Source organism: Cyprinodon tularosa, unplaced genomic scaffold, assembly GCF_016077235.1.
Source record: "Cyprinodon tularosa strain WSP-4 unplaced genomic scaffold, ASM1607723v1 ctg318, whole genome shotgun sequence".
In the NCBI taxonomy this organism is placed as follows: Eukaryota; Metazoa; Chordata; class Actinopteri; order Cyprinodontiformes; family Cyprinodontidae; genus Cyprinodon; species Cyprinodon tularosa.
Window position 1 is genome coordinate 1340053 of NW_024039028.1, and position 26546 is coordinate 1366598.

The 26546-nt window shown below is 40.0% G+C and overlaps 1 protein-coding gene across 5 annotated transcripts in view; it reads left to right on the forward strand.

The window, feature by feature from the left end:
- The window catches only part of LOC119788491 (RNA binding protein fox-1 homolog 2-like), a 58486-nt gene extending 34376 nt beyond the window's left edge, over positions 1–24110 (forward strand). For 2 of the 5 annotated variants that reach the window (XM_038292848.1, XM_038292851.1), the window contains 11 exons: positions 1303–1503; positions 5084–5251; positions 5488–5541; positions 5641–5733; positions 10339–10426; positions 14337–14393; positions 15523–15676; positions 16257–16302; positions 19734–19822; positions 21714–21786; positions 23344–24110. In XM_038292848.1, coding sequence (XP_038148776.1) covers positions 1303–1503; positions 5084–5251; positions 5488–5541; positions 5641–5733; positions 10339–10426; positions 14337–14393; positions 15523–15676; positions 16257–16302; positions 19734–19822; positions 21714–21786; positions 23344–23388 — 1068 coding nt within the window. In that variant the 3' untranslated portion in view covers positions 23389–24110. Of the gene's footprint in view, positions 1–1302; positions 1504–5083; positions 5252–5487; positions 5542–5640; positions 5734–10338; positions 10427–14336; positions 14394–15522; positions 15677–16256; positions 16303–16703; positions 16741–19733; positions 19823–21713; positions 21787–23343 lie in introns of those variants that run through there. The other 3 variants (XR_005281479.1, XM_038292850.1, XR_005281480.1) reach the window with 3 other exon arrangements.
- Positions 24111–26546: the final 2436 nt, after the last annotated feature.

Genomic DNA, 26546 nt, shown 5'->3' on the forward strand with positions numbered 1-26546 from the left:
CCACTCTAAATTAGCCTTACATGTATCTACTGATGGCATCCTTGACCGTTTGTGACGCTAACTTAATGTCTCCAACGGATCTTCATTAGGGACGAAATGACCACCGTCTGCGTGGGCTTAGATCTCTGTAGCAGCACGAATGAACCACTGAAATGCCCCAGTAGGAAAACTTAGGTTCTTTATTAGAACCACCTCTACCAGAGCCTCTCTTCGTTCAGTTTATTATATCGTCACTAATCAGTGGATTGGAATTTTCTTTGTCTTCATGGCCACTGGTTGATCCTAAAGTCTTCTAGTCCACAGGCGACTTCTTGGTGCATCGTAGTAATTGAATAAATTTTTTTTTTTTTGCCATGGTATGTGCATAGGAGCGATTCTCGTTTATAAGAAGCGAGCCAAAGGCCTGGTTTGCTGACATCACCACCAACATGCAGAGTTACCAAAAGCCGCTTCAGCATGTTTGCTTGCTGACATCAGCACTTAGCTTAGAGCCTGCCTGCATCTTGGTGCAGCTTGGCATGGCCGCAGTCTTGATGTAATTATATCAGGTAGATCAATAAACTTAAAACAAGGGATTGTCCCAGTTTGTTGCAGCCTCTAATTGATTGACCATCCCATGAATTCTCAAGAGTTATAAATAGATCTGGGAGACAATGATGGATGGTTTATCTCTGCAGCTATGGATCAGAGGCAAAGCAGGCCTCTTCTATCAGTCACCACCTTTTTACCCCCCTTCCCATGCTGCCTCCCCTTGCTCACTAACTATTACCATCTAGGGTAATTCATGCCACACGGCCAGCAGCCTGGAATGTGTGTGCGTTCAATGTGTATTTGCAGATGCCTGCATTGTTTTCCGCTGTCTGATGGTAAGCTAGTATCTTATGGAGTGATTGTGTGTGAAATACTTGGGCAGTGTAGCATAATACCAGTTGGTCTTTGTGGGAGAGCTTAGGTGTGTGGGTGTTAAGTGTCAAAGGTGATTAGTGTGCAGAGGCGTTTGTGTGTGTGTGTGTGTGTGTGTGTGCGCAGGCGTCAGACTCTCATCGTTGTGCAACACACCGAGCATGGAGGCATCTGACCCTCAATAATAAATGTGGCTGCAGTGAATATTTAATGAGAGGGGGGCTGTAGATACACGCACATTCTCACAGAGGAGGTGGGGAAATTAAAATTGAGTATCCGCCATGTCTGCTTCACTTTTAGGCCAAGGCTTTGGGGAAATGTTCTGAGTGTTTGGGGAGGTGCAGGGAATTTCACCTTAGTTCCTGCTGCCTCCTCACTCTGCTCTCTGTCTATCCGCAGGGCTCTCAGGATAGTGCTGGCGGTCAGGAGGGACTCGTACCCCCACCCTTCTCCGCTTTCCCGCCTCCCCCGCCTCCTCAGAACGGCCTGGCTTTGGATTACGGGGGCAGCCTGTATGCAGCAGGTGCCGTGCAGGGCCCAGTGGAAGCCGTTGGAGCAGGGAACAGTGCAACCAACGCCGCCAACAGCCTCAGCGGCCAGGTGAGCGCCAGGCATGACGTCAGGTTTTTATCGCAGGTTAATCAGAGCAAATATTCCAATAAGCTTATATTATATGTGCAGAATCATGAAATTATAGGTTGGAAATGCAGCAATTGGTCAGAGATCTGAATCATCCAGTTTCCTTTTTTTTAATGTTGGCTCTCATCTCTGATCAGCAAGAAAAACACCAAAAATTAATTGCAACAAACTTGAAATTTTCACGTTTGGGGGGAAATGGGGGTAATGGGGATAATCTTTTAATACCCTAATTTTCTGATGGATTCAATAGCACTATGTACAAAACGTTTGTTTTTTTGTTTGTTTTTTTTTTATATGATTTTAGTGGGAATCTAGGCATGCAAAGCTGAAATATCTGGTTAATCAACATATTGTTGAAGTGCACTGCTCCAGGGCTGATTGTTTTAAAATCAACTACAACACTAAGCGAAAGTTTAATGCGATTAAATCAGTTGGATGATATCTTTCAGTAAATTTTTGGCTTATTTCGATTCGTTTATCACTGAGATCACTTAATGGTTTGGATTAATGTGAAGCTACACAAGATGGTTTTATGTAACTTTAATGTCTAACTGGAAAGATGAAGAGGATTCGGTCCTCGTACTTTTATATTAATGCTGGGAATACTGGTTCATAAAATAGAACAATCATGACTGCAAACATGTTGATATGCTGTAGATATATCATTTAAAATTATATATATTAAAAGTAAATTAAGTGAGTTTAATTTGAAATAAATATATTCTGGATATTCTTTGTTTATGGAAATAAAGGACTGCAAAAGACATACATAGTTGTGAGTTAAAATATTTTTGCAAGCAACTGAATTGTAGACGTCTATTGAAGGTAACTGGCTTTACATAATGGCATTTCTCTTTTACTTTTCTTCCTTTTAAAAGAACTTGCTCTCTGGTATGGGTTTTGTGTACTTATTTTAAATTATTGCAATGCGGATAATAGATCAGCCAAATAAATCTGCACTTCCGCTGCAGCGACTCTAACAAGTCTGCTTTCTACTTCTGCCTGATCTACTCTTTTTGTATTTGCTTAAGCAGCTTGTATCCGGGGGTATTTCTCTTAGAAACCAATGGTGGATCAGTCCGATAAATCCAACTATGATTTTAATCAGTCTATCACCTCTACAGAGAGACTAAAGCATCTTTTAAACCTATGTTCGAGATCTGTTTCTATTTAGTTTCCCTAAACCTTTGACTTGATGATTCCTTATTTCTAATGTTTGCTCCTTAGTTATAAGCTGTGTTTTCAAAGGAGGAGTAACTGTAAACTCAGACTTTACTTAGTTAAAAAAAGGAAAGATAAAGTTAGCACTAGGGATATAAACAAATAATCAGCTTATGATTAATCGTCGATTAATTATTGATTGGATTCAATTTTTGGCAACTGATTTAACTGATAACGTCGGCTTTGAAGGAAATTCTTTCAGTGTTGTAATGCTACCACCATCCGCTAGCTGGCGCTGCTGTTTATTTATACACTATTACACTCTCTAACGGCGACAAGGATGCAGAATAAACTTTAAGGATTAACACTTGATAAACTCCTTAATATTTCATCTATATAGCGCCCATTTAGAGGTGCTGCTAGCAGCACAAAGAATATCCTAGCATTGATTGCTGGATTACTCTTAAAACATCATAATTATCCTCTACTTCATTAAAATCAAGTGGCAAACAGTCTGACAGCTTGTCAGAGCGACATACCCTGTCTTTAAAATATGGATTGACATATCTGTACATTAGAGATGTATTTTAGTCATCTTTTATTCAGTAACCCAGGTTCCTGTTTTGGTATATCATCTTAATGTATCCAGTATAATAATGTGTAAGAAAAACAATTTGTTGTTGATTCAGTCAGTATTTAATACAAGTAGCACAATTAATTGTTAAACTAGAATGATATACTCTTGTTTTTTTAATTCAGTGTATTGTAAGATATATATAAATATTGGCCCTGATGTTAATGGAAAGAGCCTCTTGCTTCAAGAGAATACTGAGGGCTTTTTTTAAAAGGGGAGCTTAATAATTCATAATTTGTTGATTGATAAGATCTATTTTAGATGAATTCATTAATGGATAACGCTCTGACCAATGAGCGCAACTGACTGTGGCGTAGTAAGCGCGACAGAAAGCTGTTGGGGGAGTGTAAACAAGCAGCATGTGAAACGTCTGTCGGTAAAACGGCAAATAGGTCCTTCTTAAAAATTAATGAGCGTAAAGCCTCTTCCTGCTCACGTTTCAACGAAAACTCGAAGTCTAATCCTTCCAAAACTGATTCCAAAGCTGAGTCAAAATAGAACTGTTCAATTGTTGTTGCCATCTTCTTTGTTGCGCTTTCGCCAGCGTCGCACAGCTTTGTCGTCACGACCTCAAAACCCCGTCCGCTTTGCATCCAAAAATTCAAAACACACCTCTGCGTTGTTATTGGCCCGCCAGTTCTAGGGCCTGGGGCATTGATGGAGGCTAGTCCGCCCACAGGCAAAAATGATTTTGGCCGCTGGCGGGTGGGGCTAGTTTACTAGGCTAATCCCATGCCTCAGTAACCCTGAAAATAAAGGATTTTAAGTCTTCCTTCCTCAGTACCACTGTAGACATTGAAGGGGTTTGTTGTTGGCTCAGCCTGATTTAGGTATGAGACGTTCACTGTTCAGGAGAATGTAGGAACGCTTCGTCAGGTACACTTCACTTATTTTCCAAAGTGAACCATTATTCTACTTTACGGAGGTTTTCCTTGTTTCTTACCCCTGCGAACTTTGACGGGGGACTGTTTGTACCATTGCCACACATCTTTTTGTTTGGTTGTTTTTTTTTGTAGTGCAGTATAATGAGCTCTGATCACTATTATTTTAGTTTTTTTGCAAAGCTTGGATCTGTCTACCAGTTCTGAACATTTTCAGTTTCCTGAAAATCTGATTAAAGAGCTTTCTCTTTCTCGGTGGGACCTTCACAGGACAAAAGGGGATCAGTTTATGGATCTGCGGAGCCTGGTCACTATCTTCACCCTGAGCTGCTGTTCGGCCATTTCTTTGCTGCCCTAATTATCTTGTGATCTGAAAGTTGGGGGTTTGAATTCAACCTTTTGTTGCCATGCGTTGATGTGCCGCTGGACAAGGTTCTTATCCCCAAGTCGCTTACATTGCAGTGCAACGTATGAATGTGTGCAAACAGCAGTGATTAGAGCCCAGTGCTATCGTTTGATTTGGTAGAAGGTTGAGGCAATATTCCAGAATCACTCCGGTGTCTTCGTGTCACCTCCAAGGACCCTGAGTTTCCTCTTTTCATCTAATGGAGGCTTCTAGTTCTAATATTATCCCACTTTCTAAATTGCTCTGTCAAACAATAGAAGTACATAGAGATATAGATTTAAAGGCATCATCTCTGCTAACAAATTTGAGAATAATTTAGAGGACTATTTGGATAATTACCGCCTATTGTTAATGATTAGTTAGTCTATTCAGGTTTCTATAGTGACAACAGTTACCTGTAACTGACGGCAATCAGTTTAATAACCTGCTTCATGTCTTATTTTGGCTCTGACCCTGTAGTCTGATGGCTCCGCTCAGATTGACGGGCAGTCTGGAGTTGGTTCAGGTGGAGGGGGTGGCGGCGGGGGCCCTGGGGACGATTCAGACGCCAAAGGGACGCCCAAACGTCTCCATGTATCTAACATCCCCTTCCGCTTTCGGGACCCAGACCTACGGCAGATGTTTGGCGTAAGTAGGCAAATTGTTTAATCTCTCTGCCTTTTTGAATTCACAGCGTCTCTTTGCTTGAATTGTCTCTAAAATGTTGTGATGAGAAAAGAGCGGGGTGGAGTCGCTGTGGGAGAACCCGTACTGGCTCGGTGCCAGCTCATCCTGGTTGAATGCTGCTGACTCCCTGTGGTGAGCATGTGACATCGGTGCTTCTCCTGTCTCCTAATTTCTCTGCATCGTCTCTTTGGTTGCAGCAATTTGGCAAAATCCTTGACGTTGAGATCATTTTCAACGAGAGGGGCTCCAAGGTAGGACTGTGGAAAGAAACCCTTCAGAATTATTTATTTTATATTTTTAGTACCTGATGGGATCTAAACAGTATTTTTTTAAACCTCTGATCCTCACAGGGCTTCGGTTTTGTTACGTTTGAGTCCAGCGCAGATGCGGAGCGGGCCAGGGAGAAGCTCCATGGCACGTTGGTGGAAGGACGTAAAATCGAGGTGAGTCTCCAGCCCTCTAGAGCAGTGTCCATTCTGTCCTTAGTCCTTCCTCCATTCCTAGCAGTGGCAAATGAGAACCAATATGGTGGTTTCTACCCCACAGAAGGTTTCCACGTTGCTGTTCTGTGACCCCTCCCCCTCCCTCTGGCTTCACTATAGCATGGTGCAGCGGTGCCGCACGCTCTTTCATGGCGGCACTTCTTGCCGTTTTTTTTGTCGTTGATGATGTCGGTGTTGTGGGCTCTCCATTGCACCTTGATCTTTGGGGCTGTGTGGTTTGCAAAGCTTGCTGGGTGGAGTGGCTACACAACAGGCATGGCTGGTGAGACGTCACTACGACTAGATCGCTGGCGATTTCTGCTGCTTCTGTCACAGCATGTAGGATCTGGTTTGCGTTTTCGTTCATTATTTTCCCACATTTCCCTGCATCTTCTCCATTCACATCATCACTTCTTCCATGATCATAATGAGTGGCCGCTTTTTTCTTTTTTTTTGTTTATGACTGGAAGAGAGAAGCGTTTGAACAGAAAAGTGCCTGCTGGTGTCGCATGGTTGGAACATACAGTGTCTTGTTAAAGTGTTTATACTTTATTCTTGGTAACTTTTCACTTTACAACCAAAAACTGAAACATTCAATTAAAGCTTTACTATGAAGCAGGGGGAAATAGCATATATTTGCAAAGCAGAGAGAAACAAATGAGAAATATTGATAACAAATCTGAGTTTGCATTTGTATCCTGTATACCATAGCGTTCAGGCCAAATAGTTCACTTTTGCTCTCATCAGCTAAGGGCACCTTCCTCCACATATTTGCTGTGTCCCTGGATGAGTCAAGACTTCCTACGTTGATTATTATTGGTTTCCAGCTGTCCCCTCTTGCTACTCTTCCAATAAGATCTGCGGTTGGAGGCTACATCAGTGTTTGAAATCTAGATCTAAGCAGCTCCTCCAAAGTCACTGTGTGTCTCTGGGCTGCTTCTTTTACTATCACTCTCCCTGTCCAGTTTAAATGGGCAGCCATGACGGACTGAATTAAACTTTGTGAGATGTTTTAAAAAAAAAAAGATGAAAAAAACCTCTAAAGCTTTAACAGAACAGCTGAATTGATACTGAGATTAATTTTCACACAGGGCGACGTCATTTAGTGCTTTAATTAAAAAATAATCGATTAACTCCGAAGGGAAATTAAATTTATTTATATGTGATAGTATTTGGGGTTCTTCAAAGAGTTGTTGTAGATGCTGACGGCTGCAGGCAGGAAGTCTTAGCTGACTTCTGAAGGGATTTGGTTGAACTATTTTTGGGTGGTTTTAGAGTAAGGGATTAAATACAGATTCACCTCACACTTTGCTGGTTTTATTTTCCTTTAATTTAGTTTTAAAACAGCTTTATTGTCCAATTATGCCCCATTTTGTTTCTGGTTTTTCACAGTCGTGTTAAACCAGTGAGGTCTTGATATCACAACTTGACAAAATGTGATAAAGTTTATAGGGGTGTGATCACTTCTGGGAGGTACTGTAAGGTTGGAGGTAGCTTTCGTTTAAAATTATGTGACTTCTATGCGGTTGCAGTTTACGTGTTTGGTGTGTTGAAAAGACATGCATGGTGGGGGGACTCTTTGTAGGGATGGGAATGAGGAAAGAACCTGCTGAGAATTGTGGGGATATTTTTTTATTTTATTTACAGAAATACTAAAATACTAAATGCAAGATGGATGGGTAAATAAAAAAATTAAAAAAGAATAAGCTTACCATTTACACACACTTTGCTTGACAACAAACACCAGATCTCATAGTGCATTTTGTTGTGATATTTTTTTTAATTTGTCAGCATGAGCTCAGGTTTCAGTTGCAAATGGCCTCGGAGAGGAAACACGCACCATGCTTTCTGCCATTTGCTCCAGCTGTTGATTTTAAATCAGATCATGTTTTTATTTTACTGACTGCTGAGGCTCTTGTGCATGGTCTTTGAATGTCCTGCATTCTTCTGTGTCTGTGTCTTAGTGCAGAATGACTAAAAATAAATGGAGAGGGTGGAGAAAGAAGTGAAGCTAAGGCCATAGACAGCTGTTTACTTTTTTAATTTGTTTTTCTTCCATCTCTTTCCACTCTCTTTGGTCCAGCCTGTCCGGCTGTCTGTCTCTGTGCTCGTGTCCTTATGTCCACCTTTGTCTCCCACGTCTTTGTTAATTTTCCTGTCTTGACATTTAGTAAGATGCTAAAACACCTTTTAAGAAACAGGTTAAATCTCTGATATCTTATTTGATCATTGTACGGTGTCCCCTGAGTTTCATCTCCTTCTATTTCTTTAACCTTAACGATCTGCCTTCCTAGTGGGTTATAGAGGCTAGGTTGTTGGCTGATACTTCCAGGGGACTGTTGACATGTGACCTCTGACATCACTGCCTTTCTACCACAGGGTGGGGGTTGCTTTCATTGCCTCGTTTTGTTCATTCCTCCCCCCTCCTATATTATTTGTTTTGTTTTGTTTTCTCTTCTCTTTTTTTTTGGTTCATCATTTTGTTTCTTACACATATTTTCTCGATTTCCCTGATGATTTTTGTATGTTGTTGTTGTTGTTGTCAGTCTCCACGGTAACTGCTCGCGTGTCCTCACGCCGTTCCCCCGACCACGGTAAGTTGTGTACACATGGCATCATCTTTGAATGACCCCCTCCCCACCCCCCCACCCCATGCGCCCCCCCCAACGAAATAAAATGCACCCAAATGAAGGAGTCCCTTCCTGCAGGGAGCTTGACTGATTGATTGGTGGACAGAACCTGATTGGCTAATCCTGTGATTGATTGGGGAGGTGGTGAATGAAACTGTTAGGAGATTAGCCATTGACCGCATGGCATTACAATAAGGCCACTTGTGTAACTGAATGTGCCGCATCTATCTGCAAGTGCAACAACTTCGACTACCACTTCTTAATGCATTCATTACAATCACCTCTCTAACTGCATTCAAAGCATTGGATTCGTGAGCTGTATCCTGCATGGTTTACTCTCTTTCTGGTCATCTGTATGACGACTATGTAGAACTATGTCATCTCTCTGTGTCATGTGTCAGCCAATAGCTGCATTCTTGCACCTTTTTAGCGGGAGAGCATGCCAAAGCATGAGTGCCTATGTTAGCTCTACTGGAGAGGGGATAACAGCCGTCTGTAAATCATGGCGTGCCGTAGTGCTCGATTATCACTTCATGTACCAGTGCTCAGACTGTTGTCGAATTGCAGGTTTGCAGCCTTAATGTTTCAATCAGAGCCGTGCTGTGGATGAGTAGCTTTTGTACCCAAATGGGGATGATTTTTGTACAGCAAAGCTGAAACAAAAAAATAAATAAATAATGAAATCAAACAATTTCAGGCAAACCTATAAATGCAAACAGCTTTGCCCTGTTCTGATTTCTGTGAGGAGGTGCCCTTGATTTACTCTTTGATCAGTTTGGTTCTGGATGGTGTGTGTCGCTGGTTGTGTGTTAGAAGGTGTTTTCTGGTGTGTGACACTGATCTGAAAAATCCGGCAGTGTTCCACAGCAATGGTTTGACAGTTTTCTTTTTTCTTTTTACTTTTTTTAAGTTAAACTCATTTTTTTCTTTTTAATTTGTGATAATATATTTGCATCCCCCATCCTCTGTCTTTTCTCTGGCCTGTCCTTTCTCTTTTCTATGTCTGTTTTTGCACCAATCATCATCTCGCCCATCATGGCTCATGTTCATATAGACTGGTTGTAGTTAAACAATCAGATATGTGCGCTATATGTTGATTGCATCTTAGTTGGTTTGTTGGAAGACCTGCACATTTGAATGGAACGGACATGTTCTCTTTTCTCCACCTCATGTCTGTTTTTCTGTCATGTGGACTGGCATCTCCCCCTGCATCCCTCTCTCTTTTCTTCCTCTGTTCGCTCTCCCTCCTCCTCCTTCTGTACGACTTGTTCTTGATTGGGAGAAAATCCAACCTTTTTTTCTTTTCTGTTTTTGATTGGTCTATTTGCTGCATCTGATGCTTGCTGATTGGTTAGTTTTCTCACTTCTGATATTGTGATGCGCTCCTGGTTGGCTGTCTGTTATTTGTGTATAAACTATTTGATTGTCCTTCTTTTTTGTTTGTTTTTTAATGATTTATTTCATTATTTTTTTGCACTGTAACTGATGAATCTGCTGCTTAATTCACCTTCTTTGTTCCCTCCTTTTTTTACCAGCAATATAATGGTCTTGGATTTCTTTTTGAATGCCTTTTGCTCTGTAATATGTTTTCATTTCTATGTTTTATGTGCAAATTGTTGCAATGTTTGTGTGCAAAACAGGCTGATAACATTGGGATCCTTATTTTCAGTCTATTTCTTCTTAAAAAAGAAGTGCATGCATCCGATACCATCGCTGCTCATAAACCAAATTAACACCATTTTAAGGATTAAAATCAGGCACTAAAGATTTAATGGCGCCTCACATGAAAGCAGAAGTTTTCTGTGAATGCTAATTTTTGTAATGAGACTCTTAAGAACATTAATTTCTGTTAAAACGTGTGTTTTCTGAACTTTGCTTCTGTCTCTACTAAAGGTAAAGGGTAAACTGGCTCCTAAACCTTTTGTTAAACTTTCAGGTTAATAATGCCACAGCCAGAGTGATGACAAACAAGAAAATGACCACACCGTACTCTAATGGAGAGGGACTTGCAGCCCTACCATATGGTAATGAATTTTTCTCAGATACACTTCATTGGTAAAGCCTCTCTTTTGTTGAACCATTTGAATAATAAATGCTTTTTTTTTTAGAATAGAATCTACTGCACAAAAAGAAGCTTGTAATATTTTCTCCTTCACAGAACCAGGTTTCTAGATTTCTTACTGAAATCTTACTAGTAATATTGTCCAAAATACAGAAGAGAGGAATTATTGCATGGAGTGCTCGGATGATTCTCCGGGGATACATTCCCCTGCTTCAGTCTTCCTCGGCAAATAGTTTCTGGGCGACTGAACAGAGAAAGAGGAGTTCAAAAGCCTAGGGTTAGGAAAGCTGCCCAGTACACAGAGGCTCCACTCTGGAGCATGTTCTCTAGGGATTGGTGGCCTGGGGATCCCTCTGTGGATCCCACAGGACCAAGCCCAAACAAGTGACATAAGGCCATCTCTCAGTGGGCCCAACACTTGCAGTGCAAAGAGGATTTGATAGTGGAGATCACAGTGACCTGATACCAGGATCCCCAAATTGGCTCTAGGTTCATGTAGTTACCTTGCTGGGGGAAAGGAGCCCCGGCTTGTGTGGGAGGTCAAGGTTGAGAGAAACCGGCTACAAAGGGTCTGGATCTCGATGCACATCTTGGGCTCTGGAAGCCAGCTCCTTAAGAGTGGTTGGACTCTCTTTAGGGGCTCTACCCCAGTTGAATTCCACCCTCAAGCACAATTGAGGTGTCCGACTGCTGTTTTGGTTTATGGGCCAAATAGCAGGGAATACTTGGTCTTCTTGGCATCCCTGGTGCCTCTCTTGAGGACTCTATTGTTGTGCAATTTTACCAGCAGATTATGAATATGTTAAATAGCTAGAATTGGGTGTTATAGTTAATTAATAGGTTATTCTAATCAATGTAGAAAACAGTTAATGATTATTAGTTTAATCATTATAACTCAAACCTGCCTACTTATGGAAGCTTTAGTCTTCTTCCTAAGGTTGGACTTATGGACCGGCAGTTAAAATCCAGTTCTCTTTCCTTGTCTTACCAACAAACGGAAATTCTGTCTTGTTTCCTCAAGTGTTAACCAAACAGGGATGGATCTGGCTCTGAGCGATAAATTGTTCACTGTCATAAATAATCACAGACAGCGACAGTTAAAATGATCAGTATCTCTATTGCTTAATCATCCCTATTCCAGTATTATTGTATCTTGATAACTATGCAACACTACAAAGTACTGAAAATCAGCACAGGTTAATTGAAAGGCTAATCTCTTACGAATGTTACAGTTTTAAAGCTTGGTGTTTTAATGCATTTAGGGTGTCCGTTAACTTAGCAGCAGGTAAGTGTAAAGAACATCTGATACAGTGATCTTAAATGCATCAGATGAGATCAGGACACCAGGCCATGAGGTGGGGCAGAGACAATACAAAGGGCTATAAAACTTGGTCCTATGATGGTCGCCCCACGTACATGTGTCGCCGAAGATGAGGTAGCCTGAAGCTAACAATGCTAGCCAATCCAACTTTAGCACCCTGACTCTCCAGACAAAGGGAAAACAGACAAAACCACACACAGTGAAATTAAGAACCTGGGTAAGTATCAGATAAACAAAAGGAAGGAAATGGTTTTACCATGTGATGGTCCAGTGGAAAGGAAGGAACGATGTCTGGTTTCAGTTCAGCTCAGAAACCCAGTCCGCTCGGTCCTCAGGCAGGACCGAGCGGACTCTCTAGAGAGACTTAAATTAATTTGTTCCAAGAAAACAGAGGGTGGTCTTCAGGGCTTAATTTGTTTGAGCACTTCCTGGAGCTCCTAGAAGACGTCTCCTTGGAGTGGCAGCTGACAGCTTCATAGTGGCAGCACAGACAGGCAGCTGCACAGCTTCAAAACATCAGCGGAACCTGCAAGGCATGGTTCAACGGCTTCACAGTGGAATCCCAGGAACCGTCGTCTAGGGGTATTCCGTGGGCGGCAAACAAGGGTTGACCAAGCCAAAATTCGGATAGTTTATCTCATCTGCTTCAGAGCTGGTGGGATCGCGATGAAAAGACAATACGTTGAGTTCTCTCTGAATTGTAGGCGGAAAGCAGCCTGCTTCGCCAGCAAACACAGACTCTCCTCTGGAGGGGGGGGCCATATAGCGTGACTTCAGCTGAAGACTGGTGTATCTCACCTCACAGATCTGGAGATCAGAGGGCCAAGAGGACACGATAAGTTTGCAGCATTGTTTTAAAGTCACATGACGTCAAGGGACTCTTAGTTCACTTATATAATTTGAAATTTGATTTTCAACACCATAAGTCTGCTTGGGGACTCACCAGGTTATGATTATGGGTTGACATTGGAATTCTATGCAGGAGTTAGCCCTGCAACCAGTATCCTTGGTTCAAACCCCAGCTCTGGCTTTCATTGTTGTTGTGTCCTTAGGCAAGACTACCGTCTACTGATGGTGGCGCCTGTGTATAGCAGCCTCGCTTCTGTCTGTAGCCCCACCCTACAATGTAGCGCACCACCATCAGTGTGTGAGGGAATGGGTGACTGAATGTTTATATGCTTTGGTCAAGTATCCTGACTTGTTTACCATCAAATGGGGGACCTCACTAAAACCTGGGACTGTCCATAAAAACCAGCATGTTCATTACCAATTGGTGTCTTCTTACCTTCTTCTCTCTTCACTTGAGGGAAAAGAGAGTCAAGCTGTCCACTCATCATTACCTAGTTATTTGAATCTGCTGTCAGTGAATAAAGCTGGACAGACGGGCCCAACAGCGCCATGAGGGTCTGCTGGAATCATATGGCGGAGCCCTCAAACAGGAACAAATTCAACTCCCACCTCTTTGAGAACGTCTACTGGATTCCACTGGAGGCAGGGGGTACAGAGTCTTAGTACATCGTGTCCTCTGCTTGGGGATGCATTGATGTCTGGTGTTGATAAACCAGTTGGTGGAAAACAGCAGTAAGGGGTGCCATCAAGCTGGAGGAAGAGTCTGGTTGACTAGTAGGACACATAAATCATTTAATAATTACCATAGAACAAAATGTGCTGCAATTGGTGGTTGGGGTTAATCAGTCTGCCTGGAGAGGTGATCCAGATATATCACCAAGAGGATGCTTACTGGGGGACCCAGGGCATACTGGAGATGGAATGTCTTTGCTGGTCCTATTGGAGCTTGAGGAGGTTTCTGGGCAGAGAAGGAAGTCTGGAAGTCTCCACTAAGTCTGCTGCCCCACAAATGGTTCTAAGATATTCAGGAAAAAACAAATATCGAGTCCTACTGCAAATTACAGAGTAACTTTTTATAAGGTAGATTATGTTTCCTTCAGTTTTTCTACCCCTTCATATCTTTGATTCACTGTCATAGCAATCAATGTTATTATACTTGCTAACTGTAGAGACCTGCCTTGTGAGTATTTTCCTATAATAACAGATACTACTGGTGTGAAGGGAGAGAGTTTACTACATAGTCAGGGAAAGGCGGGACATAGAATTATGTTTTATCCTTTTTTAGCTCTGAATAAGTTTAGATATATACATGTGTAAATGTTAGATTGTTCCAATGTTTTTCTTGAAGTCACGCTATTTTAAAACTTTTAAACCCTTACAGAGCTTCAAATTCAGCTTTAACTGGAGCTGTCTTTGCAACGCAGTGGATTATAAGTCCTGTTGAAACCTAAAAAAAAAGGCCAATATTGAAAGATTGTATTTAAAGAATTTTGAACAAATGTAGAATCTTTAGCTCAGTTTTTTTTTTTTTTTTTTTTGTAAATATGTAATTCTAAGGTAGGCTATGATGCCAAAAAGTGGGAATTATCTTTATGGACTTTTTAGAAAATTTGTTATAAAGCTGAATTAAAAAATGTATAATGGCTTGATATTATGTAAGAATGTTGCACTAATGTTGTTTTGTCTTCTTTCATTCTTACAGCTGGTTGGAAGTTAAGTCCTATGGTCGGAGCCATGTACAGTCCTGAGCTTTATACAGGTAAGATATCAAAAACTAAGTTTCCCTCACAAAGCACTACAACTATTCAGTGTAACTGCTAGTAACGTAGCTTTTTGTATGCCTCTCAAATAATGTCCAGGAATAACTGAATTTCTAAAAATATACTCACATCTAAAGCTCTCATATTGATCACTACTAAAACTATAAAATATTGTAGAGGGCGACAATGTACTTCTAAACTAGGCTATAATTACAGTGAACTCATGGAGAAAACTTGATCTTTCAAGCAGCAGCAAAAAAAAAACCCAAAAAACAAAAAGTAATGAAAGTTTTGTGTAGTGAGGCTCAAAAGTATTGGGATATTTGCAAACCAGGTAACTGATCTAAGAAAACGCCCATTAGCTCTACTTGCTCCGATGCCATTTTTCTGGCCCCGATATATATATATGAAGAACTGCATACTACTTGATGTAAAATAATTGCCATCATGGCTTTGTCAAGCTGCCTACCTTTGTGAAGCAGGAAAAAGACTAATACAAAGTGAACCCAGTAGAACTTTTTATTGCCTACCTGGAATGGGTGACAATAGTTGAATAAAGTAAATAGTTGTCTTTAAATGGCATCGGTGCCCTATTTGTTGGTACTCGCCAATACCGATACCACCATTTTATAAAATGTGCTGGATCTGGGCCCCGCCTGATACTGGTATCGGTGCAACACTACTTTTTATCAAAAGTTTCTCCAAGTTTTAAGTAAAGTTTTGCTTGGGAAAAAATAGTCATTTTAAAAAAACAGGCATCTAAATGGTTTTTAAGTTTTATTTAAGGTATCCTTTATTGTTTTCTGTCCCTTAATCCATGAGATTACATCTATTCTTTCTCTACCGCTGATCAAAAACTGTATTTTTCCACACTCTAGCAGATATTTAACTAAATGTACTTTTATTAACCCCAAGCTGACTCTAAAACACGGAATGTCTTTGTAAAATAATTTGGCGTTGCTAAATAGATCTGCAGAGACTGAAAACTATTAGCTTCCATTCTGTAAGGAATTGAATTCTAAAAGCAAATAATAATCAAGATACTTCTCTCTGTGGATAAGTCTATTGTTGTAAATAAAATGAAAGCTGTGTGTTTTTCTTTTTTCAACCTTGATCATCTCTCATCAGTTCCAGGGTTCCCGTACCCGGCGGCAGCCGCAGCAGCAGCCGCCGCTTCCACCGCAGCAACATTTCGAGGAACACATCTGCGGGGTCGAGCTCGGCCCGTCTACAGCGCAGTCAGGGCTGCTGTCCCGCAGCCCGCCATCTCTGCATACCCTGGGTACATTTTTATATCCAGTCTACTGAAAAGCACAATTAGTGTTACATAAATAATGAGAAACAGTCCTAATACTGTAGATTGTCTTTAAAAGCATGGCTTCACTTATTGAGATAGTGATTCAAATTGTGCATGCTGTGTGTTTGAATAAAATTGTATTGAATAATGACATAAATGTTTGAGCGCAGCTAAAATACCATTTCCTTGTACCTTCACATGCAATGATGTGATGCAATAAAATCAAAGTGAGGATTGGTTGTTTTTGGTAAAGCATCAGTAGTAGCACCTTTAAGTCAGTGCATCTGTATACAAAGAGGTGGTATTTAGTCTTGCATGTTGCACGGTGTGTAATAATCTCACCCTTCTTTTCTCTTTTCTCTCTCTCACCATTTCTTTGGCACCGTTTTCTCACCTCCCCATCAACTCTTCTGTTTGTTATTTTCTGCTCTGTCCACACGGGGGCGCTTCACTCCATTACTTCTTTATTTTTCCCTCCCTTTGTTTTTGGTTTTTCCAAACGCCACCCCTGTGTTCTCCCTACCTTCCTGTCCTCTCCCCCTGCTGTCGTCTGTCTCCCTCTCAGTGTGATGGCCTATCAGGATGGTTTTTACGGTGCAGCTGACCTCTATGTAAGTATGCCTGCCTCTCCTCCACTGCTTCACTCGTCACCTACATTTTCCTTTGCCTGCCTGTGGGTTTTCAAGTGTGAGTCGGCGCGGATCAAACCCATAGAGGCGTGTACTTTTGACAGTTTGTCATGACGCCTAAATCTGAAATTATAATTCTGTTTCACATCAAGTTTTTTGTTTTAGTTTTCCCCCTTAAAGCACTTTTGGTTTAATGATGCACCTGGTGATGCACAGGTTTATCCTTCTCAGTGCAGCAGACAGTTCAAATCAGGCCCTTTAACAAGTAAACTCTTCTGGGGTTTGTTTCTGTGCATTTGTGGACTATGTTTTTACCAATGTGATCATGTGACATTGTGTGAGAGAGACCAGGTTGACAATAGCTGTTTCTGTTCTCTCTGTAGACTAGTGTTTCAGGACATTAGTGGCAGATTGCCCCAGGTAGGGTTTACACACTCTGTGTGACGGCCAGTGTGCATCCTCCTCGTCTCCAATGACTGCGTGCTGCTAGACATTATTGACCATCTGAGATTGGATTGCCTTCTCTGTCTTCTTTTACTAACTCACTGGATTCTGACATGGGTGGAGTTACGGAAGGGGGAAGAAAAAAAATTGGGCTGAAATTCCCAAAGAACAAAACGAATCCTCCAAGTGATAAATCATTTATGAATTGAAATCCAGGAAGCAGGGGCGCCGTTATAGTAATGGACTCGGATCTTGCAGCATAACTTGATCATTTCACAAGAGTACATTTAAAGATGCCTTTTAGTGCCGAGTGCGCATCTCATAACTACAAACTTCAATGTGTTTTATTGTTCACTGTTGTGAACTGGAGGGACGCTGATCTTTGGGTGTCAGATGTTTGTACAGTTGATAACCCAACATGTTTCCGAGGTATAATCCTGCCAAAAGTACTTTTCCGATAATATTCTTGGCCAAATATTTCAAGCTCTGTTTGATTTGAGGTAAAATATCTGATAAAATGTGTAACTTTGACAAGGCCATTCTAATTAGAGATGATCAGGGATCAGCTGATAATTACATGAAACTAATTTAATCTAAACCCACTCATATAGAGATTAAACAAGTTCCTGTCATATCACCGGTGTTTTTTCAATAAAATAGGTTTCAACTCGGATTTAGAAAATGATTTTCATTTTTGAAACACTTGAGAATATAAGTTATGAGTCCCTTTTAAAGATATTTCCCCATAGATAAAATGTAATGTAATCAAAGTCAGTCTGTCAGTAAGCAATTTTCTTCTTTTTAAGATGCAGAAATGAATACAAATCATACAATTATGAAGCTTTCCTTCACATTGTTGAAAGTCTGTGGGAAAATAAATGTAAAATACATTTTCAATTACTTTACCGTCATCCCTACTTTTTATAAATCTAAGCAGCACATCACAGTTTGAAAGGTCGATGACTTTGCAGTCGGTGCACCTTTACCTCTGAGGTGTTTTTTTCCAGGATCCCTCTGTATATCCCCTCAGCATGGTGCTACCACCACCATGTTTCACTGTGATAAAGGGTCTATGATGTCCTAATCTGATCAAATAGGATTCTCACTGCTCTTTTTCAATGTTGCTGTTTTCTTTTGCCACTTTGCCACCCAACAATATGAACTCTAAATGAAACTGTTACTGCGGGTTTATTTAGGAACAATTAACTTTTTTTTTTCTTTTTTTTGTATTGATTAAAAACATTTTGAAGCCACTTCTCATTGTCCCTCTTCTTCACAATTACTGGCTGTCAGTTAATACTATACATCCAGATAAAAGACACTGAAGCTTGTCATGGAAAAGTGACTGTGTGAAAAAGCTCAAGGATAAAGATGCTTCTAAAGGCATCTTTATCCATCAGTTTCTTTAAAATATTGACTAGTTTCTAAATTGAGCAAAGCTCCCTCTGTCCACGAAAAGATGTTTGTTAAATTTGTTTATAATTTGCTTAGCCTTCTCTTTATACATAAAAAAAAATCTTTGTGCAGAATTAGATAATCCTTCCTGTACATGCATGGATAACCTGACCTTTGAAATGTAACAGACTGACAATTATGATTAATTGTTAACCGTGAAGCAGATTATGAAGTTATTTCACAATACGTGACACAATTGTTGGGTCCAGTACCAGTGAGTCAGAGCGTCAGATACATCCAGATGTCAATGAATTGGACTAATAAAAACTTTGACGGGACTGTCCTGTGAAATAAAGCATTTTAAGATAAAAGAAACAGATTTTTTTTAAATGAAGGGAAACAAGCAGCCTCCATGTAGATGCCTTGTTGTTCACAGAGAGGCAGTCAGAGGGATGCGGTGTAGGACACCCATATCCAACATGCAGTTGATTTAGACCCCTTCCAGGAATCTCCCTATCTGTTTCACCTTTGGCATGCTAACTGAATCAGTGTCAGCATGCAGATGTACTTACAAGGCTGACTCCCCTCCTCTCCCTCTGCTTTCCATCCTCTTAGCTCTCCTCTTTCCTTTTTTTCCTCTTCCTCTTAGCTGCTTCTTTTCTTCCTCTAGATTCCTTTAAATCTCTCCTTTTCTGTTATCTCCACCCTTTTCTCCACTCTGCTCTTTATTCCTCACCTCTTCTGTTCCCTATTAGTCCATTCCCTTCCCCATAGCAGCCAATGTGTGGTCCTGAATGCAGGGACTTGGTCATGACTGATTCTTTAGGGTAGAATGCAGTGGTGTGTCTTACTGTTTTTTTATTTTATTTCATAGGATGTTTTGATCTAATATGTGTTCTATGTTTGGGAAAGCATGCCGTGTCTGTCAATGACTGATTGCCGGCCACGTGAGAGTGCGTGTGTTTGCTCCCATTTTAATCTGTCTCCTTACACCTGTAGTTTTGTTTTTGTTAGTTTTTTTTTGTTTTTTTGAGCGTCTGTTCATGCAAACATAAATAATGGCACAGTCACCTCGCCTCTCCTTTCCCTTTCTCTGACCGTGTGTTTGTGAAAGGGAATGGCGGTTGGGCACATTTATGGCTTTAAGGTCTCTCTCCCTCTCTGCTTAACACAGCGGGGAAAATGACGCATGTTGAAGACGGCAAACGGGCCCCCAAAAAAAAAGAAAATCGTCACACACAATTACAGCTATTTCTGCTGAGTTGGTCACGGAGTGAGAGAGAAACTCCGAGCCAGAGCTACATCCTTGTGAATGCTGTACTGCACCAGATTAGCCAGTTCTGCTGACTGTCTGCTTGTTAATATTTCGCTCTTCTCAGCAGTTTTCTCTCACAATGTAACCCTTTAGATTCACTACTAGACGTCTGCACTGCAGAAAAATAAGACAACATAGCGAGCATTGAACAAATGTTTCACTTTTCCTCCTGTTCCTCCCACCTGTCCCTACATTGTCCCTCTATCTTCTTCTCACTCACTTTCACCCACTTTCCCTCCTCTTCATCACCTTCCCACAGGGCGGCTATGCAGCGTATCGTTACGCCCAGCCTACAGCCGTAGCGACCCCTGCAGCAGCAGCCGCTGCAGCAGCAGCCTACAGTGACAGGTGAGGCGCTAGTTCAGATTGACTTCTTTAACCAGAAGTTCTTTCATATAAACATTGAAAGCTCAAACAAGGCCAAGAGAACATGGCTGTGTCCGAACGTACGCCCTTAATCCCTATATAGGGCACTGCATAGTAGTTAAGTCATTTCAAATGAGCGTCCGATCGTCTAATGGATGAAAAAGTAGTGGACTCGAAATTTCCCACAGTGCAACTTGAAAAGTAGTGATGATCAATGGTCTAGACAAGCAGATATATCTTAGAATGCTTTGCTAACCTCTCCTCACAAAGCATTATGGGATTTGTTGTGACAGCAGCCTGCTGTTGCTACCCGACAGCGGCGATAAATAACAAAGATGGCGCAGGCACCGTGCGGGGAGGTGGAGTTACGTGACTAACGGGGAACAAAAAGTAGTGATCATCTTTCCAAACCTTCAATTAAATGAGTTTACTATATAGTCTCCGCTCTATATAGTGATTGAGGGATCTAGGGGCGAGTGGGGACGTTTGGGCCTCTGAGACGGGACAATGAAAATCTGCTCACTCGTCTGATTGATTTTCTAGACTAATCTGTTTTACAACTTTAAACTTTGTAAACAAAAATGTTGTCTTGATTTTATTTGCTATGAAAAAAAGGAAAAAGTAGGACTTTCTATCCATGGTTTGACAATTTAGTCACCATTTACAGTAATAAATATAGTTTGCTTTAGTTGTTGAATATTAAACTAAAACTAAGTTACATTCTAGTAAAAAAAACTAAACAAAAAAAAAGCAGGTTGAATCCACAAATATTAACATACCAAACAAAAACTCAGAATTATTTTATCTGTGTATCCTTTTGCTCATTTTTTTTTCAATCGGAAACAAATAAAATCAAGATTTTTTTTAATCAAATTTTGTTTCGTAATATAGAAATAATATAGAAAGACTTAAAACAGATTTCGTTTGTGTGCGCACTAAACTGAATATATATTAAAAAAACAAAACAAAGAGAGAATACATGACATTTATTGTTGTTTTGGGTTCTTTAAAAATACCTCAGCGTGCAAAATACTGCTGGCTTTACTTAATAAAAAAAACAGCTGTTCAGATGCAAGATTTACTCTTCAATCCCAAATCCTGCCCCCAAAATCTCTATCAAATCAGTTAAATATTACAGTCAACAATAGATTTAAAAGCTAATATGTTTAATCAAACATCATTTTCCTTAAAAAAAATTTGCCGAAATGACCTTCTACACCTGAAAGACGGCTACAGCTGCATGAAGAAATAATCCAACAGGGAGAGAAAAATGCTGAGGCCCAGATTATCCATCACATTTGGTAGTAAAGGTCATTTTTTCAGTTTTTTGGGGCAGCCATTCTCATAAATCTAGTTTTATACATTGTTGTATTTACATCACAGGAAATAACATATATTTTTGTGTTTATTCACAGTTGAAAATAGGCAGAATGAAAACATTTTATGTATAGGCCACTTATTTATTACCTGCCACTGTAGCAAGTACTGCTGTGATTTCTAAACTTTTAAAATATAAACATTTTTCCAAACTGCTGATGAATGTTCTTACCTGGAGCCCCTTTATGATTCTTGTGTCTTTAATTTACTGTTTGTGCCTCATAAACTATTGTTAATTCAGGGTCCAAAGAAAGTTTGGAAAAATGTATTCACACGCTCGTTATCAGTATTTCTTCATATTTAAAGTAGTATGGGTGTGTTGACTTAAAAAAAGAGACGTTCTCCGGTTTTTAAAATTTTATGAAACAAGATAAAAAAATAAAAATAAACTGTTCTTGTATTTTCATAATTGCTTTCCAATTGAAAAACAAATTAGAAATATTCAGTCTGTTATAATAACGTTTTATTTATCCCTAAAATGTGATGTTTCTCTTAGCTATGGACGAGTTTACACAGCAGATCCCTACCACGCTGCACTGGCCCCAGCAGCATATGGTGTTGGAGCTATGGTAGGTTTTCAACTCTCTTTGGCAGAATAAAGGTATTTCTGAATGTTAGCTTACTGAGGTTAGAGAAAGAGCTTTATATCTTGCTTTGATGTCATATTTAAATGAAAATACTTTGGTCAAAATTTATAAAAATGTACAACCTTCAGTTTTTAAGTGGCATGGTTCTTTTGTATGTTTACTGGAGGTAGTATTTTTTTTCAGAGTATACACATGAAAGAGCTTAATTTGGTTGATGGAAAGGTGTCTTTCCAAACTCTCAACACCACAATCAATTAGTGGAGCATGAAAAAAGCTGTGCTGCACTTATGAGGAGGGTTGGATTGATATAATGCTAAATTAGCATTTGACATTAACACGACAGGTTTCATTCATTTTTGAGACATCAGTTTTTATTACACGGTAATTTTAAATTTTTTGAAAGTTGGTAACTCCATTTGTATTTTACAATCTTCATAAAGAGGTTTCTCGTTTGCTGTGAGGATTAAACTTAATGTTTGACTGAAACTCAGTTAACCTCTAAATCGGTCAGGTTTATGAATAATTGTAGGCGTAACTGTAGATATCCTAACTAGGGCTGCAACTAACCATTATTTTGCAAATCAGTTAATCTGTCGATTATTTTTTTGATTAATCGATTAATAGCCAAAGGTTCCTTAAAGAAGGGTTTTTTATTAAATTAAACCAGTGAAATCAAAACGTTTCCACTTGAGGAGTTCTGGATAGAGTGTATTGACAAGCTAAAATGTTTTTTTTTTATCTTAAATGCAAATTGTTTATATATATTTTATTACAATTTGGATGTAATTGCAGCTCTAAGTGGGTCGCTCTGACAGCTAAAAGCATATTTTGGAGTCTCTGTACTCCAGTTCATGATTATTCTATTAGTTGACGATTATTTAGCACTAATCAGAACCCAATCTAAAGGAAATCATCTGTTCTAACTCTGCAAATACATTCTTCCGGGATTCGTAATTTGAAGCTCCTTTCCTTGAAGCCCAGAATCTGTGTCCACGGTGCTTTAAAAGTTACTTCTCTTCTTTGAGGAACAAAAAAAGTAGAATGCCAACATAGTGTGAAGAAGTAATCAAAGCAAAAGGTGGTTACTTTGAAGAACCTAGAATATAAGACGATAAATATATACCGTAATTCCAAAAGTTAAGTCATAGTTTTGATGTCTTCAGTGTGAATCTGAAATTTTCAGTCATGAAAATAAAGAAAACTCTTTGAAGTTGTGTCCAAACTTTTGGTCTGTACTGTACATAGACACACACACACCTGTGACCCCAGTAGGGATAAGCGTGTCGGAAAATGTACGTGTATGTGTGTATATATATATATATATATATATATATATATATATATATATATATATATATATATATTCATTTAATGGGTTGCTTCATGTAAAATAACAATTGTTGTGAAAATAAATCCCCTGATGGTTTTGCATAAAAGATTGGTTTGAAAATAATTAGTTTCTTGTTTACTGTAAGTTTTGTGAGGATGCACCTCCTGAAAAACCCAAATAATCTCCATGTTTTCCTTCTTGTTTTACAGGCCACGCTCTACAGGGGAGGATACAGTAGATTTGCCCCTTATTAAAAGACACTTCATGTCCCAGGACATCCCCTATCCCATTGAATTATTCCGAAAGAGCTCCCTCTGTTGTCCTGGAGGTGGACTGCGCCCTGTTTTTAAAGTGTGGATTTGACCACAGCTAAGATATTTCAGATCCCGCCCCAGAGCAGTCCCACTTTTCTTATCTAAGCTTCTACAAAAATAGAGGAATGCTGTATTAAAGACTAAGGGTCGCCTTTACAATCAAAAAGAAAAAAAAAAAAAAAAAACCAGACTGTAAAATGGCCACCCTCTCTATTGCACGGCTTTATTATATTCTCCCCCTGTTATTCCCTCGGCACTCAGCAGCACAAAATTAAGGGGCAGAGCCTAAGCGTTCTTCCAAAGGCTGTATGTGGATAATAAGACATTGGAGCAGCTGCCTTAGAAGGAGCCAGCGCGCCGGCTGGCCTGCACACACTCTGAGGAAAGTGAGAGGGAAGCAGACGGTGTTGAGAGGAGTAAGGTGCCTTCCAAGAGAGCACCAGAGAAAGATATGTTTGAACCAGATTGATGAAAGCACCCAGCGGTGGATTTAAGAGTCCGTCCTCAACATGGTCAGATGGCGAAGGGACGAGTTCCCATCATGCCCGGCATCTTGGAGAAATGATGGAAAGCTGAACGAGGGGAGGGTTTATCGAAGCTGTTCCTTACCTCAAGATTCTCTTTGTATGTGGAAATGGTAAACCTTTAAACTTAAAAAAAAATATATGATATGCAAAGAAATTAGCTTAGAGAAAAAAAATTTACCAAATTATTATTATTATTATTGTTACTGTTGTAATTATTCTCATTCTTCTGAATATAAAAGCATTATTTTGTTTGAAACGGCTCCACCTATGTGTGGAGGTTCATCAGTAAAACTCGGGGTTAATATAGAGGGAAAAAAAATGCATCTATATTACGAACACTCCACTCTTCAGTAATATACCAACTATATCTCATATCTGCTCGGTCATGCACAGAATTTCACTACACAGTCCATGTGCTGCCATCACAAAACACTACAGTAAGTACAACACTACACTGTAAACATGTTATCACATTTATATCCAGCTGGAGATCATCTGCTTGCAGCCTGAGGGGTTGTTCAGGTATCTGGTGGTTTATTTGGTTGTCAAGCTCTTTGAATTAGACTTTCCCCTCATATTTCATCTTTTCTAGAGTCCAGCAATGGATGAGTCTTCCTGTAACATTACGTTAGTTGGTGATCGCGTTTAAGATGCTGCCAACAGCAATTACTGAGCAACACAGAGATTCTGTCAGTAAGTTTATAGTATATATTTAAATGCAAAACACATAAATGTGCATATTTCTATAATATTGTATCCTATATTTCCAAAATCTTGCTTTTCTTTTGGCTTTCTTTTTTTGTTTTGTTCCAAAGATTTGTAGAAAGCACATTTTTCTGCCGTATAAATATATATATAAATATATTACCTGTTATTAACATGCTCTTATAGCCATCTTTATTTACGTTATATTTTTATTGTTTGAATTTATATATATATATATATATATATATATATATATATATATATATATATATATATATATATATATATATACACTCACCGGCCACTTTATTAGGTACACCTGTCCAACTGCTCGTTAACACTTAATTTCTAAGCAGCCAATCACATGGCGGCAACTCAGTGCATTTAGGCATGTAGACATGGTCAAGACAATCTCCTGCAGTTCAAACCGAGCATCAGTATGGGGAAGAAAGGTGATTTGAGTGACTTTGAACGTGGCATGATTGTTGGTGCCAGAAGGGCTGGTCTGAGTATTTCAGAAACTGCTGATCTACTGGGATTTTCACGCACAACCATCTCTAGGGTTTACAGAGAATGGTCCGAAAAAGAAAAAACATCCAGTGAGCGGCAGTTCTGTGGGCGGAAATGCCTTGTTGATGCCAGAGGTCAGAGGAGAATGGCCAGACTGGTTCGAGCTGATAGAAGGGCAACAGTGACTCAAATAACCACCCGTTACAACCAAGGTGGGCAGAAGAGCATCTCTGAACGTACAGTACGTTGAACTTTGAGGCAGATGGGCTACAGCAGCAGAAGACCACACCGGGTGCCACTCCTTACAGCTAAGAACAGGAAACTGAGGCTACAATTTGCACAAAGCTCATCGAAATTGGACATTAGAAGATTGGAAAAACGTTGCCTGGTCTGATGAGTCTCGATTTCTGCTGCGACATTCGGATGGTAGGGTCAGAATTTGGCGTCTACAACATGAAAGCATGGATCCATCCTGCCTTGTATCAACGGTTCAGGCTGGTGGTGGGGGTGTCATGGTGTGGGGAATATTTTCTTGGCACTCTTTGGGCCCCTTGGTACCAATTGAGCATCGTTGCAACGCCACAGCCTACCTGAGTATTGTTGCTGACCATGTCCATCCCTTTATGACCACAATGTACCCAACTTCTGTTGGCTACTTTCAGCAGGATAATGCGCCATGTCATAAAGCTGGAATCATCTCAGACTGGTTTCTTGAACATGACAATGAGTTCACTGTACTCAAATGGCCTCCACAGTCACCAGATCTCAATCCAATAGAGCATCTTTGGGATGTGGTGGAACGGGAGATTCGCATCATGGATGTGCAGCCGACAAATCTGCGGCAACTGTGTGATGCCATCATGTCAATATGGACCAAACTCCCTGAGGAATGCTTCCAGCACCTTGTTGAATCTATGTCACGAAGAATTGAGGCAGTTCTGAAGGCAAAAGGGGGTCCAACCCGTTACTAGCATGGGGTACCTAATAAAGTGGCCGGTGAGTGTATATATATATATATATATATATATATATATATATATATATATATATATTGTTGTTTGTTCTCACGTGAGGTGCAAATTTCAACCTTTATTTTTGGCTCAGATGAAACTACCTGAGCTGCGAGCATACATTGATAGTTTGTAGTTTGAAGGTCTGCAGGTAACGTCACCAAAGTGTTTTTTTATTATTTGCCTTCTTTTTTTGAATCGGTCATAGGAAATGTTATCTTGACATGAAATGTTTCACAAAATACTAAAAGTGCTTGTTTTTATAGTTTCCGTGAGCCATTAGAATGAATGAGAATAGGTCTGTGGCACTTTCATTAAATCAGCTGTTTCTTTTTGTCTTTTACAT